The sequence below is a fragment of the Crotalus tigris genome, unplaced genomic scaffold, assembly GCF_016545835.1.
Source record: "Crotalus tigris isolate CLP2741 ecotype Arizona unplaced genomic scaffold, ASM1654583v1 scf7180000017644.4837335, whole genome shotgun sequence".
Taxonomy (NCBI): Eukaryota; Metazoa; Chordata; class Lepidosauria; order Squamata; family Viperidae; genus Crotalus; species Crotalus tigris.
In genome coordinates this window covers 3,111,260-3,129,365 of record NW_024096536.1, presented here as the reverse complement: position 1 = coordinate 3,129,365, position 18,106 = coordinate 3,111,260, and the positions used below count along the sequence as shown (strand labels likewise).

Genomic DNA, 18,106 nt, shown 5'->3' with positions numbered 1-18,106 from the left:
CAAATATAAAGGTTTCAATATTTCTGTATTAAAGTGCAATTCAAAAATATTATAAACAGAGTTAACTAGTTATGGAAAACAGTTATGCTTTTGTGTTCAGAATGAAAGTATTTGTTAGAAAAAAGTTTATTTCATACTTTTTACTGAATAATAAACTCATGTACTAAAGGGAAAATAAACAAGTATCCGTAACACAGCAGTACGTCTTGAGTTTTTCACTGTGAAGTACAGCCCTAACATCAAGGAAGAAAAGAAGAGATTTCCTATATGCAAATTACAGTCGCCACTACTTTAGTGGAACAATAGTTTTTTTAAGAAAACAAATACGAGAGAAGTCATTATTAAATAACAGCTTAACACAACCCAGAATATTGCTTGCTTCTTTCTAGCTCATAGACAAAAAAACTATTTTTAGTTTTTTTTCTTCCAATACAATTGCAGAACTCTTTATCAAATATAGTTTCTTACTCATGTTTGCAGTTTTAATATTTTTTCCACCTCATTATCTCTGGCTTGATGGTGTAGCTCAGCTAAATCTAGATAGAGGGCTAACTAACAGAAACTGCTTTGATATCTATGTCAGGTTTTACCAACATACAGCAGTGTTAATTCCCATATCTGTAGCAGAAAAAAAGGTTTTTCCTTAGATATAATATCTGATGTTGTGTTAGCTGCTAAAAGTTAGAAAAGAACTGATTTCCAGATCAAAGATTTTGAGTCCTGTTCTTAGAATAACCAATATCTGTTTTTTCTGGATCAGATATTATGCTGTTTGCTTAATTACATTTTATTTTAGTCCTCTCAAATCTAGCCAGTTATAAACCAATCTTTGGTTCCAGTTCACATAAATGGTTTCAATGCTAGTTTCCTTTCTGCTGTATAGTTATGATAGACAGATAATTTGCACTAATTTGAGTAAGACTCACTGCCCTACTCTTACAACAGGCAGAAGACATTTTAGGGGCACAGAGACACGTAAACACATTTTAGAAACATAGACCCTGCAGCCAAATTGAAAGCAGAAAGCCTGCTGTGCATTCCTTCAGATGTAGATACAGTAAAACTGTATCTACCTGGCATCCTTCTGCAAGGATAAAGAACCAATACTGCAGAAAGCGAAATCTTTACAGCACATTGAATATGGAAAACCAGAAGGCAGCAACAATTATTGAGAAGAAATGAATTGATTAATCTTTTGGATCTCCTCCCTGTCATCACTTCCTCTTGAGATATCAATTTCTAGGAATCAGTAGAAAGCTTTCTTCCCTTCTACTTTTCAGGAAAGATAGAAATCTCTGAAAATTCCTTGGTATTCATTGATCTGCAAGGGGCGAAAATACCATGCAGATAACGATGGTATTAAACATACAGAGATGCAGAAAAACCAAATGCTCCTTCATGAATATCTGTGTCACATTAAAGTGTTTTGTTTGTACACTGAATATTTCATCCCTGCATAACTGAAGTTGTTTTATATGTATTTTATAGTTTATCTTTCCCACCAATTAAAGGGCTAAAACAGTTGTGGCAATCCTAGTCTACCCTTAGGACAGAAAGCAAATAAAGTAGTATTGTCACTTCTTTTGTATTGCCATTCTGAAAGTTTAACAGCAAGTGTAACACCATCCAATACTATGCGTGCTACTGACACAGGATGGTCTAGAGCAGAGGTTCTCAACCTGGGCAACTTTAAGACTTGTGGACTTCAACTCCCAGAATTCCTCAGCCAGCTTCAATTCTGGGAGTTGAAGTCCACAAGTCTTAAAGTTGCCCAGGTTGAGAACCCCTGCTCTAGAGATTAAAAAAAACCCCAAGAGGCAGCAGCAATGGTAAAATCTCCAAAGTCAAGAAACACAAGAAAGAAGATGGTGCTGAGACTCCTGTTAGTTGTTCTTCTTTTCCTCAGGTGGTGAATAAGGAGGTGGTTGATCCTAAAATGAAAATTAGGCACATTTAATCAAATTGGCACTTTACTATTTAACATTTGAGTTTTTCTTCTGCCCGCTATTAAAATATCTCAGCATTCTTCAAATTATTTCATATTAAATCACAGTGTGTAAGACATTTCAACGCAGTCTCATATGCGACCTATCTTCTAAGAAGAGTTCAACTATAATGAAAGACCTCAAGTCAGAAGATGTCATGTTCTTCATACCTATATAAGGAAAGTTACTTAGGAATATGTGGTAAGCCAATTTTATGCAAAGACACAGCTCTCTGCAAAAGGCTCTAATGCTTGGAGAGGTGGAAAGAAAAAGAGGTGGTCAGCAACAAGGTACGGTAAATGGACACAGTTACAAAGGGTGTGCCACTGGAAGACTCGCAAGGCCGGTTTAGGAACAGTTCATCATGGCAATAATCAACCTATCAATGTTATTATCACAGGGATGGGATGAGATAATATAGAAACAGACAGTTAAACATGTATATAGGTATTTCATTTTTTTTTTAAAAAGGAGAGGAATAGCCTAAAGTAAATAAATAGACTCTGTGTTTGTGTGTAATTTCCTGTAGAATTCAAAGTTTCCCAGTGTTAGTATGCTCGTATAATAGAAAGCAAAAATGTCAGATGCTCTTGGTATAATGTAAACATTATATTCCGTGTAACTAGCTACAGATTTTATTTAACTAAATGTCAGAACAGCAAAAATTTTAGAAATACAAAGCAAAGCCTGCTCCTCATTGTGCTACAGCAGAGGTCTCCAACCTTTCTGGGCTCATGGCCTGGAGGGAAGGAGAGCAGCTTCCAAATTGGTGCGTGCGCATGCACACACAAACAGGGCAACATGCACCGGAGCGGCATTAGCGGCCCCATTCGCGCATGCACAAATGGGCCGTGCAACCTGCCCAGCGTTAGCGGCCCCATTCGCGCCCACATGCATGTGCAAATGGGAGTGCGGGTGCTAGCGTGAGTGGGGGGAATGTGTGCACACACATGTGCATACCAGCCAGTCATTTCTGCGGCCCGCTGGCCAAAAAGCCATGGCCTGGTAGTAGGCTGCGGCTCATAGGTTAGGGACCCTACCTACATGCTACAGGATGTCTATTCCCACTCAGTGATTGTACCAAATATTAAAACTGAGAATCAGGTAGTTCAGACCCAACCGAGTTAACACGACAGAAAGTTAATCTATGACAGAACTCAGAACTGAGAATCAGGTAGGTGAAACATAACCAGGTTAGCACAACAGAGAGTTAGTGTATGACAGAACTCATTATATTTCTCAGAAATTCCTCTCCCGATTTTCTCAGATAAAATGGTACCTAAAAAATGTGGAAAATCACTACTCCCTTGGCCCCATCTTCTGCCACATACAATTCTAGAGAAATTCCTTACCATAGGCATGTAAACATTATGAGGATTAGCTGGGTTATAATATGCACTGGAAGTTGCCTCTGCTGCTTTATTGCCACCTACATCATTAATAAAAGAAAAAAGGCAGGGAGAACTTTTAAAACAAATGCAAACACTATTCACATTCACAAACGCTTAGTGTCTTCTTATTATTTTCTAGATAAAATTAAAGTACAGATTTGTAGCCTCCATAAGGAAGAATCTGGACAAAACAAGGTGATCATTTTTAGATATATTAACCATATAGGTTTAGGGTAGGCAAGAGGGAGAATATTCCACACTGATCAGAGACTGAGATCAAGATCTGTCAACTAACATATCTCAACAAGTAGCAGCTCAAACAGAATGTACAATCTCTAAAACAGAATCTGGTCACATTTTTGCAAGCAAGGCTACAGGCTCTCCCCTTTTGTTAATTTTTAGGCAGCGATTGTCCATAAGTGGAATAGCACTAATGATACAGGAAGGGATGGAGACAGATTTTCTGACTTCGGCTTTTGGGCAGGAGGGAGGTGGGGTGAGTCACCAAAAAAAAAGAATACTAAGCCTAACAGAGTCAATACAAAATTTCAATAGCACAATCTTGCACAATTTCTGAGTACAAAGATAAGACTGGAGGTGAGGGGGCACAAGAAGCTGGGGACTTTTGCACTCATCTTTAGAGTTTATGTTTAAGAGATGGGTGTTTCAAAGAATAGTTACTTGATTGAAAGAAAATGGCTTGGACAAATCAGCATGACAATAATTGCTCTTTAAATGACTTACTTAAAAATAAGTACCAGAAAATAAAAACCTGGGAGAACAATGCAACTAACCCAGTTCTAAGCAGAAGCAATCCTAGATTCTTACCTGGCATTCCAGGTTCTGTCCAGGTCCTAGGACCTGTAAGTCCTGGGTCAGTAGGAGCTGAAGGGCCAGCACCAGAAGGGCCAGGATATGGGGGAGGAGGTGCCATGTACATGGAGTTCATCCCCGGAGGTGGTGGATACGCACCTAAAGAAAGAAAATCCATATTTGTACAAGCATATCACAGATGAATTTATGTTGGTGCAAGTTCACACGAACTGGATTTTTCTTACATTGCACCTTCTTTAAAAATCAACCAGGAAGTAGTTTTCAAATAATTTACACATTCAAAGAGAGATGACTATTGTGCAATCTGTATTCTTGTGCAGATCCTACATCTATTCTCTTGGTTGTATAATACAATATATAGGACAGTAGCAGAATCATTTGTGGGAAATGGATGCGCAGAACAGCATACATGATACTCGAACACTTAATTCTATATTGCAGCTAATTCCATTCACAATGAATAGGTTCAATCATTCTAAATATTATCCTTTCCCTAGTGGCAATTCTATAATGTTGCTATTCATATGGTTCAGATCTGGATCATTTTTAAGTCATTTCATCTACATGGAATAGTTACGAATTTTATAGTGCTATAGCACATTTTATCAAGATAATCTTATTTATAAGTGTGATTTTTAAAAAAAAACATTTTATATGTTAAATGAAGATGAAAAAAGGAACAAGAATTATAAAAATGCCCAAAACTTATCCTAAACAAAAAGAGACAGCTTAATATTGAATAACAGTATTTTATAAAGTTGGTTGAAAACTCACCTGGAGGAGGTGCATATGGATATCCCATAGGCTGCGGAGCAACTCCATATCCATTCATTTGTGGAGACATATACATATATGCTCCAGAAGCTGGTTGTGGCATAACGTAGCTTCCTGGTGGAGGTACATAAGCACCAGGAAAAGGTGGCGGTGCATACCCATAGCCAAAACTCTGAGCTGGTACTCCTCTAGAAGCTAAACACAGTATATTTAATAAGCCAAATTTACAACATGAAATCTTAAAGTTTAAATAATTATGTTTTAAATTAACCAAAATTAGAGGGAATTTAAGCAAATTATCTAATTAGTTTACTCATGCTCATTATATTTTTGCAGGAAATGCACTCTATGTGAAAATTGATTGTGAAATTAAGGAAACTACAGAAAGCATGCAGAAGATAGCTTTGTACTGTTTACTCACAGTGGTCATTGGAAGTGTCTGTATTTAATTCTAGATAACAAAATGTGTTTGCAAGCATGCATGGATGCACAGAGAAGACTGCACATGCTCCCCTCTGGGTCATGTGCCTGGAAGGAGAGAAGGGGCTTAGAACAGAATAGGCAGTATTCCAAGTCACCGCCCCATGAACATTTGCCATTGAGGAATATTTTCCTATAATGTTATTTTTATATCAGCTGCCAATCTAATCCAAACCCATTTTTGTACCCAGTTTTTATTTTTCCTGCTTCTTCCACCATATCAAATCTGGACCCATTCTGTTTAGAGGAGTTATCCTGCTGTTAGACAGAGTCCAAGTCTCTTTACATATTTTTCCCCCCAACATTCTGCTGGTAATTTTTCCCCCAACATTCTGTTGGAAAGAATGAAAAACATATAATAGATGTGGGAATAGCAGCATTTAGCACTGACCATACATTAGGCTTTAAGCATGACTGAAGAACTATCAGCAAGTACATCCATCAGATATTATCATCAAAAGCAGAAATCAGCTTTTTTATCTGTCTGGGATGGGAAGAAATGAGAAGAAAGTCTTACCATCACTTGCAAGCTTGAACATCATTTGTCCAAACTCTATAGCACCTCCACTGAAGAAGCTCATTTTAAATGACGCCTGACCTTCCCAGCCACCTAAGAAAAAATGATTGTGTTATAAGTCTTCATTATGGCAGCTTCCCAAAGGTTGTCAAGATAAACCAGGGATAAATTGAACACAATTTGATACCAATTATCAATTTACAAAGCAATTCAGAAATAGTTTTAACAAATATTACCATAATAGAGTATCCCTATGCCAGTTTTGGGAAAACTTTTTTGCCAATTCCAGGTTCCTCAGCATTGTGTTACTGAAATTCAGAGATAAACTATCAACTCTCAGTAGATGTATTAAACCTTTAGTAAGATTAGCCTACTTACATTATTAAGAATCCTTTAAAATCAAATTAAAAGGACCAAAACTTCTGGAGAGGGCAGATGGCCGAATAACCGTAACTTCACAGTATAACCCATCTTTCTCTCACAGATTTCAAAAAGAACAAATTTCAAGGTAAGAACAATACTTAAATGGCTTTTTTCCTTTTCACAACCAGCTAAAGATGCTCATTCATTACTTTCCCCTAAACACATTAATATGCAATTCTTCTTACAAAATCAGAAGTGCATAGCTTCCTCCAAATGCTAATCAAATGTTTTCACTGAATTTAATCAGGAAATGTGAAATTTAACCAGAATGTATACCAGGAAAACTGAATTTTCTATTTCCATATGCAAGCAAAAATTTATAAATAGATATAAATCTTTAGAAATAGGTATTCAAAATACCCCTTTATGGACTACTGCCTTGTCGTGGCGAAGGGGCTTGCGTAACTCAATGAAGCTATAAGCTATGCCGTGCAGGGCCACCCAAGACGGACAGGTTATAGCAGAGAGTTCTGACAAAATGTGATCCACTGGAGAAGGAAATGGCACACCACTCCAGTATCTTTGCCATGAAAACCCCATGGACAGTACTAAAAGGAAAAAAGATATGACGCTGGAAGGTGAGCCCCTCAGGTTGGAAGGTGTCCAGTATGCTACTGGGGAAGAGCAGAGGGCTAGTACTAGTATCGCCAGAAAGAATGAAGCGACTGGGCCAAAGCCGAAAGGACGCTCAGCTGTGGATATATCTGGTGATAAAAGGAAAGTCCAATGCTGTAAAGATTTTTTCTCCATAGGAACCTGGAATGTAAGATCCATGAATCAAGGCAAGCTAGACGTAGTCAAAAAAGAGATGACAAGATTGAACATCGACATCTTAGGAATCAGCGAACTAAAATGGGCAGGAATGGGTGAATTTAACTCAGATGACAATCAGGTATACTACCGTGGGCAAGAATCCCTCAGAAGAAATGGAGTAGCCTTCATAGTCAATAAAAGAATAGGAAAAGCAATACTGGGATACAATCCTCAAAATGACAGAATGATCTCTATTCGAATCCAAGGCAAACCATTCAATATCACAGTAGTCCAAATCTATGCCCCAACCACTGCTGCTGAAGAGGATGAAATTGACCGATTCTATGAAGCCCTACAGCACCTTATAGAATTAACACCAAAAAATGATGTCCTTATCATCATGGGGGATTGGAATGCTAAGGTAGGAAGCCAAAAGATAACCGGAATAACAGGCAAGTTTGGCCTTGGAGTACAAAATGAAGCAGGGCACAGGCTGATAGAATTCTGTCAAGAGAATACGATGGTCATAACAAACACTCTTTTCCAACAACCCAAGAGACGGCTCTACACATGGACATCACCAGACGGTCAACATAGAAATCAGATTGACTATGTGCTCTGCAGCCAAAGATGGAGAAGCTCTATACAGTCAGTAAAAACAAGACCAGGAGCTGACTGTGGATCAGATCATGAGCTTCTCGTTGCAAAATTTAGGCTTAAATTGAAAAAAGTAGGGAAAAGCACTAGGCCACTCAGGTATGAACTAAATCATATTCCTGATGAATATACAGTAGAGGTGACAAATAGATTTAAGGAACTGGATGTGATAGACAGAATGCCTGAAGAACTATGGATGGAAGTTCGCAACATTGTACAAGAGGTAGCAACTAAAACCATCCCAAAGAAAAAGAAATGCAAGAAAGCAAAATGGCTTTCTGAGGAAGCTTTGCAAATAGCTGAGGAAAGAATGGAAGCGAAAGGCAAAGGAGAAAGAGAAAGATACACCCAATTGAATGCAGAATTCCAGAGAATAACTAGAAGAGATAAGAATGCCTTCTTAAATGAACAGTGCAAAGAAATAGAAGAAAACAACAGAATAGGGAGAACCAGAGATCTCTTCAAGAAAATTGGAGATATGAAGGGAATGTTTCATGCAAAGATGGGCATGATAAAGGACCAAAATGGCAGAGACCTAACAGAGGCAGAAGAGATTAAGAAGAGATGGCAAAACTACACAGAACTATACAAGAATGAGCTTAACATCCCAGATAACCACAATGAGATGGTCACTGACCTCGAACCAGACATCCTAGAATGTGAAGTGAAATGGGCCTTAGAAAATCTGAGCAACAACAAGCTAGTGGAGGTGACAGTATTCCAGCTGAGCTATTCAAAATCTTAAAAGACGATGCAGTAAAAGTGCTACATTCAATTTGCCAGCCAATTTGGAAAACTCAACAGTGGCCACAGGATTGGAAAAGGTCAGTTTACATTCCAATTCCAAAGAAAGGCAATGCCAAAGAATGTTCAAACTATCGAACCATTGCACTCATTTCACATGCTAGTAAAGTTATGCTTAAAATCCTACAAGCTAGACTCCAGCAGTATGTGGATCGAGAACTACCATAAGTACAGGCAGGATTTCGAAGAGGCAGAGGAACTAGAGATCAAATTGCCAACATACGCTGGATCATGGAGAAAGCTAGGGAGTTCCAGAAAAACATCTACTTCTGCTTCATTGACTATACAAAAGCCTTTGATTGTGTGGATCACAACAAATTGTGGCAAGTCCTTAAAGAGATGGGAGTACCAGACCATCTCATTTGTCTCTTGAGAAACCTATATGCGGGTCAAGAAGCAACAGTGAGAACCGAACACGGAACCACTGATTGGTTCAAAATTGGAAAGGAGTCCGGCAAGGCTGTATACTGTCGCCCTGCCTATTTAACTTATATGCAGAGCACATCATGAGAAAGGCAGGGCTAGATGAATCAAAAGTTGGAATTAAGATTGCCGGGAGAAATATCAACAACCTAAGATATACAGATGATACCACTCTAATGGCAGAAAGTGAAGAGGAACTAAAGAGCTCTTGATGCGGGTGAAGAAAGAGAATGCAAAAGTTGGCTTGAAACTCAACATTAAGAAAACCAAAATCATGGCATCCGGCCCTCTCAATTCCTGGCAAATAGATGGGGAAGAAATGGAGGTAGTGACAGATTTTATTTTTCTGGGCTCCAAGATCACCTCAGATGGGGACTGCAGCCAAGAAATTAAAAGACTCTTGCTCCTGGGGAGGAAAGCTATGGCAAATCTAGACAGCATACTAAAAAGCAGAGACATCACCCTGCCAACAAAAGCGCGTATAGTCCAGGCCATGGTTTTCCCAGTTGCAATGTATGGCTGTGAAAGTTGGACCATAAGAAAGGCTGAGCGCAAAAGAATTGAGGCCTTTGAACTATGGTGCTGGAGAAGACTGCTGCGAGTCCCTTGGACTGCAAGGCGTTCAAACCGGTCAGTCCTAGAAGAGATCAACCCCGACTGCTCTTTAGAAGGCCAGATCCTGAAGTTGAAACTCAAGTACTTTGGTCACCTAATGAGAAGGAAGGATTCACTGGAGAAGAGCCTAATGCTGGGAAAGATTGAGTGCAATAGAAGAAGGGGACGACAGAGAATGAGATGGCTGGATGGAGTCACTGAAGCAGTAGGTGTGAATTTAAATGGACTCCAGAAGATGGTAGAGGACAGGAAGACCTGGAGGAACGTTGTCCATGGGGTTGCGATGGGTCGGACACGACTTCGCAATTAACAACAACAATTCAAAATAAAATCCAGTTTTTCTTTTTCTTCCAAATCAAGGTAAAGTGAATTATGAAGTTTCGCATAAGTACTGAATGAAGGATAGTGAACATAATAGCTATCAAAAACCTTCATTATTGGTATATATGTACAAAGAGACATTGATACATATTTTTGATGGATGTATAGATCTCAGTACAACAGAAATTTAAACCAAAACCTTTAAGCTTGATTTTATATATGATTACTCCAAGAGCATTTTTTTATTATTATTTGCCTCTCTTATGGGTGACACACACCTCCTGGTTCTGCTTGTATTACTCCTTTGATATAATTGGCAGAAAAGACTGGTTGTTCAATGGAGCATCCCTTCACCAAGTGGAATGGCATCATGAAAGACATCATTGGGTCTTTGCTTTTTGACACAAAAATAACCTGCAAAACAAATTTATGGTTTCACTTTTTATAAAGAAAGCCAACACAGAAATGAAAACATGTAACATATAACTGCAATCTACATCCATATCAAACCATCAACTTAAGATTTAAAATTTTATCCCAAAGCTAACTTATCCTAAAATACTTTTCCTAAATAGTCAAAATAATCAATCAAGATAGATATCTTTTAGAAGGCTGTTCAGCATGGTTTAGCTTTACTTCTTATAACTTTTGATTCTTGGCTTGTGTAGGCCTTCATTAAAGATCTCAGTAACAGTGTATGGACCAACCAAAAGAAAATGGTATGCCAGGTTCTGAGTTAATATACAAAATATTTAAAGCCAAACTCACAATCCTTTTAATCTAAACACAAAAGCAAATATTTTAAATATTATTTTAAAAATAGTGATGGAGTTGTGTTTATTTTTCTTTTTGGGCTGGAGATAGTTCCAGAAACAGAAGGGTTCTAGGCTATATAGAACTCATCTGTAGTGTCTGTCAACCTAAAGGATTGCAGCAGGCCTGCAATCAAAACTTCATAGACCACTCTTAAAATCCACATGAGTGCAGTCAATTTTTTGAATAATCTACTCTTTTTTTTATTAAAAAGTTTTATAAAAATTACAATATAACCCACCCAAACCCCCCCTCCCTCCCCAACTTCTCAGAGCTGAGTACAGGGTTACAAATATAATAATCATAATTTAACTAACATTAACCAACTATATAAATAACCAAGTCCATAATGCACTTTAACTCCCCTTTAACATAAATATAAACAAATTAAAAATAAACATAATAATAATGAAAACATAAACAAATTAATATCCTAATTATTAAACAATACAATCTTGAAATTGTTAAACAATACTAATACTAAAAATAATAATAATATCATAATAATACTCTAAAATTCACTCATAGGCTAAATGAAACTTTTTAGTCCCATATTTATTCTGAATATAATTTATCCATCTTCTCCAAACCGAAATACATCTTTCTTGTGAGTGATCCTTCAAGTAAGCAGAAATCTTAGCCATTTTTGCTAAATTTGACACTTTAAGCATCCATTCTTCTACAGTAGGCAAGCAATCCTTCTTCCAATATTGCCCTACTAATAACCTTGCAGCTGTTATCAAATTCAACATCAAATAAATTTCTTTAACATCACAATCTATAATAACACCCAATAAAAATAATTGTGGGGTAAACTTTATCTTTCTCTTGAAAATCTGTTGAATGTTCCACCAAATCTTAATCCAAAAGGCTTTTATATTTCTACAAGTCCACCATATATGAAAATAAGTGGCATCCAAACTACCATATCTCCAACATTTGGGCTGTAAATTAGGATACATACAAGACAACTTTTTAGGATCCAGATGCCATCTATAAAACATTTTATAAAAATTTTCTCTTAAATTTTGTGCCTGGGTAAATTTTACATTTCTAACCCAAAAATCCAATGGAATCAGTTCTTGAATATTTTGAGTCCTCTTTACCATACAATCTTTAACTAATTCCATTTCCGAATCATTTCTATTAAAACATTATAAATTCTCTTTATATGCGCTCGGTTTTGATCTTTAATCTGTTTTACCAAATTCTTGTCTATTAAAGTGATACCAACCTTTTGAGCTAACTTCCACCTAACCAACAATTGATTATACTGAAACCAAGATTGTACAATATTTTCTTGCTTTAACTCAGCTAACGATTTTAAATGCCAATCATTCCCTACCAATCTAAGTAATTCCTTATAAGAAACCCTATCCAAATTCACACCCCTAGATACCCCCTCTATCGCATGTCCAGGAATCCCCCAAATTGGCATTTTATAATTTAACCTATAATAATACTTCTTCCAGACACACAATAAAGCACTTCTTAAAATATGGGATTTAAAAACCTGATCCACCTTTTTATCATAAATTAAATATGCATGCCATCCATATAGTAAATCCCATCCCTCAAGAGAAAGTATATTTTTATTTGTTAAATTAAGCCAGTCACTAATCAATGTTAAAGCCACCGCATCATAATATAATTTCAGATTAGGTGCCTTAAGTCCACCTCTTTCCTGTACATCTTGTATAATCTTGAACTTAACTCTTGGTTTTTTGCCCGCCCAAATAAATTTATTAATACCCTTCTGCCATTCCTCCAAGTTGGATCTTTTTTCAAAATAGGTATCATTTGAAACAAAAAAAAAGAAACTTTGGAAGAACATTCATTTTAACCGCTGAGATTCTCCCCAGCAAAGATAACTGTAGTTTTTTCCAATCATTTAAATCCTTTTGCGCTTTTACCCATAATGTCTCATAATTATTTTTGTACAATTTAACATTAGAAGCTGTAATGTATACTCCCAAGTATTTAACCTTTTTCACTATTTCAAAACCTGTTAATTTAGCTAACATATCCTTTTCCTTCATAGACATATTTTTCGGTAGTATTTTAGTCTTATTGTTATTTACCTTAAAACTAGAGACTTTCCCATACTGGGTTATGATTTCTACCAAATCCCTTACCGAATCTGTTGGTTGAGATAATGTCACAACCAAAAATTTTTTCACACAGTTGAGATATGGATAATCTACTCTTAAGTATTTAAAACATTAAATTGTCTGAAAATGAATTAATACAAATGGTACTATACTAGTGTTACTGGCTTCAAAAGCTAAATCACTATAGCTATTCTAGTGATTTCAACTGAGAGCCTTTTAAAGACTTCCACATCGAAGGCATTAAGCATTAATTTGACTTTCAATTAGAGCATGTAAATGACTAAAGCATAACTTGTTTTAGATAGAACCCTAACTATGAGACACTTAAATCGGGAGGGAAAATAAAAGCTAACCACTGGCTTTACTTCTGATGCCACAGCTAACTTTGACTCTAGTAAAAGCATCTAATTGAGAAGGATTTTGCAGAAAACTCAGATTACTTTATGTATTATTAAAAATGTCTTTTCAGAAACTAAATAGTGTTTTGGAAGCTTGACTGAGGAAATTTTCCACTTTGTTTTTTTACTTGGGAAGGTTGGATTTCACTCAGAACTTACCCGGAATGGAGTGAGAAAAACCATTCCTTTCTTAGTGCCTTTGAAAATCTCCGGATTGCCAGTTATCTCAGAGAAAGTCAGCTCCACATCTTTACAGTGCTTGAGAATACTTCAAGAAGGAGACATAATATAGATGTATTAATATCTTTAATAAGATTTATTTAAAATGACAATACTAAGTATTGTTTTTTTACAAAGTAAATAAAAAGTATTTACTAAGCTCAATCCAGAAAACGTAGCTCAGATCATCTTTGTATAAACCTCTGTACAACTCAAACACTACAGTTAGCAACACTAGTGAATGTAGTATTCTATCCCCAATATAGCAATATCTATTATTATTATTATTATTTGTTCTTTGTATTAAGTCTTTTAAGATTTCTTTGCTCTTGCAGTTGATAAATTACAGCCCAGTAGCATTGTATACGTAGCATGTTCAGTTTTGAAGAAAGATGGGGAGGAAGCCTTACCATCAGGCCACTGTGGCCTTTCTGCACTACAGTTTGCCAATAAAGCCATTCACAGTCATGTAACGTTTGATTCTTCATGGTAGGCGTAAGGTAATTGGGTCAATGTCTTTTACTATTATTTGTGACTCTAATGGACTCTAATGAAGTTGAAAGCCTGTTTGGGGCAATTCTGCCCACCTCTGGCTTAGATCCATGTTCCCTTTGGCTTCTTTAGATGGCTGGGTGGATTGATGAACCCAGACAGGAGTAAGCACCTCATTTGGGGAATAAGTGATGCTCCCTCCTTATTCCCTGGTCCCAATCATATTGAATAACTATTGTCATCAAGCTCCTCTTCCTAATGAAGTTTTCATTTATTTATTCAATTTCTATAGCCATCCAACTCAACCAAGTGACTCTGGGCGACTTTATTTTGGGGAAGAAAGTAGATGTCAAAGCATCTGGTAAAAATGGATTATCTTACACCCTTTCAGTCAGAAATCTAGAAAAAGCACAAGATGGAAACAGTTTTCATTTGTTTGGAGAATGATCTATGAATGACCTAGATGGAGAATAGATGCCTCCTGGACCACTCAGCAACATTCAATACAATTAATCCTAGTATTCTTCTAGACCATCTGCCCAGTTTGGAATTGAGGGCACCGGTTTACAATAGTTCTGCTCCTTACAAAGTAAGTAATTCCAATGGTGATAATGAGTCAGGTTGGCCCAGTGGGTGGTCCCTTGTGTGATATCTCAGGGTTTGGTTTTCTCTCCCTAACATGAAACTGCTAAAAGAGGCTATCCATCTGTTTGGAGACAGAATATCATCAGTATGCTACTGAGCTGATCCCTAGTTATACATTTTCATCTTGGGCAGGGCCAACCTGAAGTTCCTGACTCTGAAGGCTGTTAGTCTAGACAACATGAAATAGACTGAAGTTAAATCCCAATAGGAAAGGGATGCTATTCTGTTCTGGTTTTAACTCTAGACAGAATAGCATTCCTCTGAAACAAAAGTTCTACAATTTGGAGTTCTTCCAGATTTCATGGTTTACAGCTGGAGGGGCAGGTGGAGGCCATGGCCAGAGGAGCCTTTACTCTGGTTTGGGTGATGTGTCTACTCAGCCCTACATGGAATTGGAAGCCCTAGTGATAGCAAGTCATACACTTAATTCCATTAGACTACCATTATATGATGTCCCAAAATCTAACTTTTACAATTCTCAGAAATTGCAATATATACACTGAGAAAAATGCACAAAATTCTGAATATCTTCATTGAAAAACAATCATTTACTTAAATTTTATTTTAAAAAAACAGATGGTGACCTATCACTGCTCAAGAATGTTGACAAGGTTAACTTAGCACTCCAATGATCATTTAGAAATCATGTGATTCTGATTTAACTCATATTGGCTCTACTTCCAGGCCTACTCTCAGTATTGCAGCTCTGCTGTACTATTTTTTTTTGTATGTTTTCTTCAATAATTGCTTGCCTTTTTATTTCAAAGTAAACCAAAAGAATGATGAATCAAACATGTAAATTATTTGCTCTCATTTGTTTAATAATTATGACAAAAACAAAGTCATAATTATTCATCTCTTCAATGTATTAATTGAGTACTATCTTAACATAAATAAATAATTGTTTTCCTGTGAACCAATTACTTCAGTCATGTTTCTTCTTAGGTAACGAGCCTGCCAGAAAAGTAATGCAGAAATTTATCTCGGGCCCAGACTTTATTTCCTTTTCCCTATCAATTTGTACTTTTATATGGTGTGATGGAAAGAGAACTTGTATTCAGTAACGCAGCCTCCTTAACTCTCTACCTCCACGTAAATTGCTCTCCGGATACACCCATTATTCCTAAACTAGACTGAGGAAGGCGGGATTAAATTCGTACTTAATGAAGCCTACACCAGGAGAGGAAAATGTGTGTCACAACTACGGCCCACGTCATAAAACAACAACACTACTGTACGCAGATTATTGCCGGATGGGAAGTGGAATTAAAGGCCACGTAGACACTTTTGGGGTTACAGGGAAACAAAACATAACAAAACAAAACAAGCCACTACCATCCTTGCGCCTCCCCACCAGGAGTCAAAATCCCGGGGAGAGCAAGACTGTAGAAGGGGAGAGAGCGACGCAAGTAACACTCCTACGGCCTCTTAACACTTGGGCAGAAGTCACAATCCCTCTCCGGGTGATGAAAAGATGCGAGCGCTCTCGAGCTCTGGCGCCGCGCTCGGGGCCGAAGAAACCAGGCGGCTTTCCGCGGGGGGTGGGGGTGGGGGGCGCAAGGTCGTTGTGCTGTGCATTAGAGGCGTCCGTCCCACTGCTCAAGTAGAAATGTCCCACCTGTATTTTGCGATCCCCGAGGCTACACAAGGGCCCCAATTTATCCCCCTGCCACCCCTTACTAGCCAAGTGCATCTTCGCCTCCGGTTACCTTTCCCCGTGGGGCGGGACAACCCCGCCACCGGGCGAGTGGTTCCTGTTCACCGCCATGTTCCCGGCCAATGGCACCGACCGAGGCGGTTCTTCTCTTTCGTCCCTTGCCAAATACGGCAGAGCCGCCCCGTAGCGGCCGTGATCTCCTGGCGCGCAGGCCTGCCTCTCGGTGGAGAGGAGGCGTGGCGGCGGCCGGTCAGCTGTGGGGGAAGCCTGTCCCGCGGAAGCCTCGTGGTTACTTGGGAAGATTGCAAAACGCGCGACGGCGCTGCTAAGGTTCTAGTTTATAATCGGCTTAATGGGTTCTGGAAGGAGGAGTAGAAGGAAGATCAGTGAGCAATGCAATTAGTGTTGATCGATGAAAAACGCCCATAACTAGGTAGTACCTTTCTTGGAATTAACTTAATAACAGTTTTATTTGCTTTGTAAATACAACATTTGTTCCCGGCATTCCCACCAACCACCCTGGAAAGTAATATATAATCGAAGGCTGCTTGAAATCAACTGTTCATTTCTACACCCGTAGATAGCTGAAAAATGTATTTGGAGTGAGGACTTCCCTCCAGTCACAAAACATCTTGCTTCCTAGCCTGCCCCTTTAACAGCATAAGCAGAAATTGTTTTGGTTGCATTTTTTCTATGAACTTGAACCTCGTATGTTCGGGGCTTATCTCTCCTGCAGGCAAAGGAGTTAGACAAAATTGTGTATTCTCATCTTCTTTATAGGCTTATTACATATTGAGGGAGGCTGAATTCAAAAGAGATAGTGTGAACTTTTAAACTTGGAGGAAGCAAAAGTGGTCTTTTAAGAAGCGGGATAAAAAGACTGTAATGCTTTTTAACGTTACTGTTAAAGAAGACTGATAAGCGAAGCATAGATAGCCAGAAAACAAATAAGTGGATCATAATCCAAATTATCGAAATCAAATTATCATCTAGAATACATTATGCAGAAACTAGGCCTCTTGAGAAGTTCATGATACTGGAAAAGGTGGAAAGAAAGTGAAAAAGGCAACCACAAACAATATGGATGGCTTTGATTCATTACTAGATCATAATTTGATCTAATGTAACAGAAGAGAGGAATTTAGGGAAAGACGATTCCATCAATTTCTGTCTCAGGTTGCAATTTATAGAATTTGGAATTATGTAATGCATCTGCCTGCTGTATTAGATACAGAGGGACAATTTTTTTGTTTGCTTTTTTATTTTTGCTTATCTAATAGTTAAAACAGATGAACAGTGATATTCAAATTTTCAAATATGCTTCACTTATGCTTCCTTTTTCCTCAAGTTAACACATAATCTGAGACCCTCCAGAATACCAAGGTTATATGATTATAACAATAGCCCTTTGAAGTTTCACATCAATCAGTTTCTGGTAAAATTTGCCTAGCTTTTGAGAAATGCCTGGTTCTGCATTTTGGACTGTTCCTAGAGTGAATGATTATAGGTTTCTGTCCTACATATTTCTTAACATTAGTCTCTTCAGAACTGTATGGTAGAAGTGCTATAACATCTATTTCAAAGAAGTGTCTTCCTTATATTGCTGTTTCTTGTATTTCTGTAAAAACCTTAACATAGTTTACTATTTTTATTAGGAATTAATATGAAATCACCAGTTTATCTAAACATAGCTTCATTCTATAATCATAGTTAAAATTAAGTTGTCTTCCCAGTTAATGTATTATAGGTAGTCCTCCAAGTAGGACCACAATTGAGCCCAACATTTCTGTTGCT

General features: G+C 37.6%; 1 protein-coding gene across 2 annotated transcripts; it reads right to left on the bottom strand.

Moving 5' to 3' along the window:
* Positions 1–8: 8 nt before the first annotated feature.
* On the bottom strand, positions 9–16,565 carry WBP2NL (WBP2 N-terminal like). 2 transcript variants are annotated; one of them, XR_005555801.1, is made up of 9 exons: positions 16,365–16,565; positions 13,459–13,567; positions 10,256–10,391; positions 5,982–6,074; positions 4,985–5,179; positions 4,205–4,348; positions 3,338–3,414; positions 1,810–1,931; positions 9–1,673 (listed from the first exon to the last, which is right to left on the bottom strand). XR_005555801.1 is itself a non-coding variant. In XM_039335601.1 (8 exons), the coding sequence occupies exons 1-8, from the start codon at positions 16,421–16,423 to the stop codon at positions 1,884–1,886; spliced, it is 861 nt and encodes a 286-aa protein (XP_039191535.1). In that variant the 5' UTR covers positions 16,424–16,565; the 3' UTR covers positions 9–1,883. The 2 variants fall into 2 exon arrangements, 1 of the variants encoding a protein (XP_039191535.1); XM_039335601.1 differs by having other exon boundaries at positions 9–1,931.
* Positions 16,566–18,106: the final 1,541 nt, after the last annotated feature.

Coding starts and splice junctions, on each gene's coding strand:
- WBP2NL (XM_039335601.1), bottom strand. CDS start 16,423: ATGGCGGTGAACAGGAACCACTCGCCCGGTGGCGGGGTTGTCCCGCCC. Junction 5,180..5,981: donor GTTCAAGCTTGCAAGTGATG/GTAAGACTTTCT, acceptor TACTGTGTTTAG/CTTCTAGAGGAGTACCAGCT. Junction 1,932..3,337: donor ATAATGTTTACATGCCTATG/GTAAGGAATTTC, acceptor TTTTCATTTTAG/GATCAACCACCTCCTTATTC.